This window comes from Perca flavescens, chromosome 7, assembly GCF_004354835.1.
Source record: "Perca flavescens isolate YP-PL-M2 chromosome 7, PFLA_1.0, whole genome shotgun sequence".
In the NCBI taxonomy this organism is placed as follows: Eukaryota; Metazoa; Chordata; class Actinopteri; order Perciformes; family Percidae; genus Perca; species Perca flavescens.
The window spans coordinates 31527312-31532709 of NC_041337.1; the positions used below are offsets into that span (position 1 = coordinate 31527312).

Sequence of the window (5398 nt, forward strand, 5' to 3'; positions counted from 1 at the left end):
ACTTTCAACTTTCGGGTGACCTCTCTGCTGAGAGAATCTTTTCTTTATGCTGTGTGAGTATTCAGGCCAGGCAGTCACACTGAAAATATCTTAAAAGATTTATTTTTTCTAGATCCCTACACACATTCAGCCCTTCTTCTGTTGTGTGTTTTTATTTTTTTTTATTTTAAGCATTATTGGGGCATTTTCAGTGGAGAGATGAGAATATCATAAGGGGAGACAGAGAAAATTACATCCAACAAAGTTCCCTGGCCAGACTCGGACCAGGGACATTGTGGTTCTTTGCCACTGCCTTAAACCCCAAGGCCACCCCAAAATTATTGTTTTGTCATTTTTATTTTTTATAGAGACAGTGGAGTTACAGAAAGGTAAATGAGGGGAGAGAGGGCTATGTCATGCAACAAAGGCCAGAATCAAACCAGGGACGTTGCAGTTATATGTCTTAACCACTAGGCAATGCAATGATACCAGTGATTGTCTCTCCTTTGCCCTCAGGCTTTAAAGGGAAGTCCAAGCCCAACTTGTTGAAGCAGGAGACCAGCAGTCTTGCCTGCAGCCTGAGAATCTTGTTCAGGATGTACTCTGACCTTCAGCTGCAGGACTCATGGCCTGACATCCAGACACGCCTGCTGCTGTGAGTACAACAATGTGTTTGGTCTTTTAGTGGGATTTGTTGATAATAAAGATAAATATACAATATCAACGACACGTTAGGGCTGCTCGATTATGGAGTAAATCATAATCACAATTATTTAGATCAATATTGACATCATGATTGTTTAACATGATTACTCATTGACTTTGGGAAAGATGTTGCAATTATTGAACTTTGAAAACAGTTCAAAAAAATCAACTGTGAAAACACCTTGAACTGTGAAATTTCCCTTCATGCTTTTCCTGTTGAACTTTTTGAATTCCCCTTAAATATATTCAAAAGGGACTGAGAAGTTGTCAATGTTCAAATTTTTTGGCTAAGTCCTGGATCTTCACAATCCTACCTACGGCCCCTTTAATTGCACAGCCCTAAGACACATCCATAAAAAAATTATTTTTTTAACCAATCTAACAGACAGAGAATGCATTGTAAAAAAAAACGTCTTCACAACTCCAGAGTGTTAATAGTGTGTTATAGCCTGGTTAAACCTTAGATAAATAAGCACCAACTGTGTCACACTGAATAGTGCAGCACTGTTTGTTCTGTGTTGAGTGAGCTGTTTTGACATATGGCTCGTCCTTCATTATATATTTATGAACTGTACACTGTGTGTTTTTTTTGTAGAATATATTGGCATGCTAGAGCCTGGTACAAATCACCTTGTGTTTTTCAAAGAGCAGCTGCACGGGAGCAGTTGACTCATGTATTATATCACAAATATGTGTATGTGTGGTGTTCATCGTTAAATAATAACTGGTTTTGGTGCTTTAGTTCAAGATGTGGAGCCTTGGCCTGCTATTCTATGTTATTAAAACATAAAAATACAAATTGTAATGTAGTAGCAGCTCTGGTACAGACCAACCACTTCTGCCTATGCAGTGAGATACGTCAGTTTTGTGTTGGTCATAATGTTCCACGTGTGTGTTGTGTGGTCTCTCTCAGGGTGTGTAGTGAAGCTCTGGCCTACTTCATCAGTCTGACCTCAGAGAGCCACAGAGAGGCCTGGAACAGCCTGCTGATGCTGCTGCTCACCAGGACGCTACGGCTGCCCGATGACAAGGCAGGAACACACACACACACACACACACACACACGCACACGCACACGCACACGCACACGGACACGCACAGAGACACGCACAGAGACACACACAGAGACACACACAGAGACATGTGGAGCTCTGGTTCATATATATGTCCAACTGTGATTAAAGAGAGGCGTGGCTCAAATACCATAAAATGTCATTAGTTAAAAAGGGTGGGGGTCAAAAATGTTATGTACTGCATGCATGTGACCCTTATTTATTTCTTTCATATTTCTATGATTTATAAACCATTTCATAAGCTGTCACCTCATGAACATCATGACTCATGCACTCTTGAGTGCATGATTCACTGATGATTCATAGCAGCCCATGACTCAGGGTTTCTTTCCAGGGCATTTTAATACAAAACTATACAAGTTTTTTTTTTTTTGGCCATGGAGCCAGCTTTAGAACAAAAAAAAAGCCAATACAACACTAACCACTGCATCAACAAAAAACGATAACTGCATTGTTGAAGTGGACTGGCCCGGCACCAGTCTCTTGGGCGAGGCCTGCCGTGAATTTTGGGAAAGTTGTTCAAACAAATCTTAGTTGTACAAATTGTGTTTATTTGCCTGAATGCAAATTTGTAATTCAATGAAATTGACCTTTTAAAAGCAGCAAAAACATGCATAGGTGAAGACCGAAATGTCCTCTCAACAAATTCTTTTTACGCCCTGCTGTGAACTTCCAGCAGCGCCCACACACACCCAGAGCAAACGCCCTTCCTTTCTCTGTCGTGTATATTCCCTAATCCACTAGTTACATTTGGTTAGCAGGGATTAAAGCACATCCAGTGTGTCACTTGGTTGAATCGTGGTGCTAATTTATATGTTCTCACTTTCTCCTTGGTTTCCAGTTCAAGCCCCATGCTTCCTTCTACTACCCCCACCTGTGTGAAATGATGCAGTTTGACCTGATCCCCGAACTGCGGGCCGTCCTCAGGCGCTTCTTCCTGCGCATCGGCTCAGTCTTCCACATCGCTGCCCCCGAGGGGACGCCTGTCCGGACTGCCACGTCCTAGAACGAGTGGGTGCACGAGTTCGGGTGAAGACATGGAGATGATGGGCGGACGTTGTCGACAAATAAAGAGACTTTCCCCCCCTCCCCCTTCTTTTGGACTGAGAGAGACTACAGAGGAACCGCAATGTCAGGAGGAGGTTGACAAGGAGACTGTAGCTTTTCCGTCTCAGTTCAGGAGTCTGTATTAAAGTGTTGAGCTTTCTACTGCACTCAGCTTGTAGAAAAGTCTTTACCCTGTCCTTCCTCTCTTCTTTCTCTCGGGGATGAACAGCACTGTGACCAGCACACTCTGCTGACTGTTGTCATTCATCATCCCCCTGACTCTCATCTCAAACAGTAATGACAAGAAAAGAACTGTAAACAAATAATTTATTGATATTGTATCTGATTTTGATGGTTTGGTTTTCTGTTTTTTAATACTTAACCACAGAAGTATGTCTACATACTGAAAGCAAATGAACAATACCATTGAATTCGATGAACCTTACATTTGCGGCTTTTGCGAAAACCTATTGGCCAACTGTGCCTGTTAGAAAACAATGACACCTTCGGTCTCACACTTATTTTGAGTTTGGGGATCTAATCGAAATATGTTGTAATTTCTGAACCCTCACGTGTCGATGCCCATCCTAAAGCATTGTTTGTCACTTTAATGTTCATGTTCCCTCCTACGTCTGTGTTATTTGGTAGCGGGCTGTTGCCGTTTGTAAAGAGACTGAAACGCCCTGCTGCAGGTGAAAACAATCTGCATCTCTTACAACACTATCGAAGATCTAATGCAGCTTGGTTTGAGAAGTCTCTGCTCTCTGTGACACGACCGTTCTGTTATCTTTAGAATTCCTTGTCCGTGAGATTTAACTTATTTATTTTTCCCACTCGCTTTAATTTCTTTTTATGATTATTTTTTCACAATGATTGCTGGTTTACAATGAAAGGTTGGTTAAAAGACTACTTCCCTCTGTCATGCATTCCTTTGTGTGTTGATCCAGTAAGCCTTACACTAAAGGACTTAAAACGGAGTCAATTCCTCCTGGCTGTAGAATTACAGCTGGCTTTAAAACCCCTCCACTAATCCATCAATTGGCCCCAAAAGGTGACAGTGGTTGTCCATCTCCCACCCTCTTTTGCACATCTGTTGCCGACAGTTAGCTCATGTATTAACACCACCCAGTGTTTCAACTTGGTGTGGATGGTTGGGACGCCCATCAGTGTTGTGTCACATTCAACAGCAGAGTTGAACCACAGAACGGTTCAGGAACAGAGCAAGACCAAAACTCTTATCTACAGAGATACTGGAATCTCTGGATCATTTGCAGTCTATTCCATGCCTTTTTTTCTTTTCTTTTTTTTGAAAGAAGGATGTATGTAATTATTTAAAGTGCATTTAAATATTTTTGAGAAGCATTCCTTCCCTCGCAACTATGGATGTCTACTTCCCTGAAACTAGGGAATATATAAATATATATATATATATATATACAGTAAATGGGAAAAAAAGCAGACTGTAAAGTTTTCAATGTAAGATATAGAAATGAAAGTGCTATATGGTTCTATACACAATATTGTGATGTAATCTTCCAAACATTTGGTGACCTAATCAATAAACCTGAATTCTGATCCACTAGTGACTATTGGGTTAATCCGTTTTTAAGAGCTTTCTTACAGGGAACATTTTGACTTGTCAAGGTTTCCCAGTTCCAGGGCTGTGGTAATGTGCCTACTCGCTTACTGTGACAACTGAACCGAACTGAGCCGTCATTAATATTACCGTACTAGCTAGTTACACCTGTTCTTTTTCCTTCTATGACCACACAAAATAGGATTTGCTCAAGGCCACTAAAGCCACAAAGGCTTTAACCTGAGTTGAGACGTAGCTCTTTAACCGGAAGTCTGTCTTACTGACCTTTTTATATTTGTGTTTTAAAATAAGACATTACGATGTTATTTAATGTCGTTGCGAGAAGAGGAAGTGTGGAAGAGGGATTTCCATAGACTGTATATTACTAATAATAATAATAATAATATAGCTACTGTCTATGGGGATTTCCCGTGTTTCTATATAAAGATGTCCACAGGGTGGCACTGTGCTCAAACTAGTAGTCGGCCTGAAGCGCGCTACATTTTTGGGGTAACAAAGGTTACTATGGAGACCTCTCACACCCTTTGTTTTGGGGCATGTGAAGTGAAAAGCTGCCTTAACAGCTGCTTCATGGATGCATGTAAAGGAAAACGCCATGCTATTAATCCTTAAACCACTCACTAGGTAGGCAACCAATGGGGAATGTGACAGTTGCACTCAACTATCTATTTACACAATTCGCGTTGTGGTCAGACGCCCCCCAAAAAAACATAAACTAACTCGCTTCTAAACAGTCAGCGCTAGCGCTAGCTGGGACTTCCGTGCTGCTAGCCGGTCCAGCTAACGTTAGCTCTCATCTAAAGTCGCAAAGTAACTCGTAAATAACACTCTGGTGATAGGACTAACGTTACATTTTTCCTCCTAATGTATTTGTTGCTATTTCTTCATGTTGGATGAATCTGTCATGACATCTACTTCGCTGGACTGAACAGAGTGAGAGTAAGTGAAGTTACGTAAAGCACGTAGATAAATGTGGGCGGATCTGCGGTAGCCAGTT

At 41.3% G+C, this 5398-nt stretch overlaps 1 protein-coding gene across 1 annotated transcript in view; it reads left to right on the top strand.

Annotated features, from left to right (window-relative positions):
- The window catches only part of arfgef2 (ADP-ribosylation factor guanine nucleotide-exchange factor 2 (brefeldin A-inhibited)), a 31408-nt gene extending 27018 nt beyond the window's left edge, over positions 1-4390 (top strand). Inside the window, exons 37-39 of the mRNA XM_028582519.1 lie at positions 496-634; positions 1598-1715; positions 2599-4390. Coding sequence (XP_028438320.1) covers positions 496-634; positions 1598-1715; positions 2599-2763 — 422 coding nt within the window. The 3' untranslated portion in view covers positions 2764-4390. The remainder of the gene's footprint in view (positions 1-495; positions 635-1597; positions 1716-2598) is intronic.
- The last annotated feature ends 1008 nt before the right edge of the window (positions 4391-5398 follow it).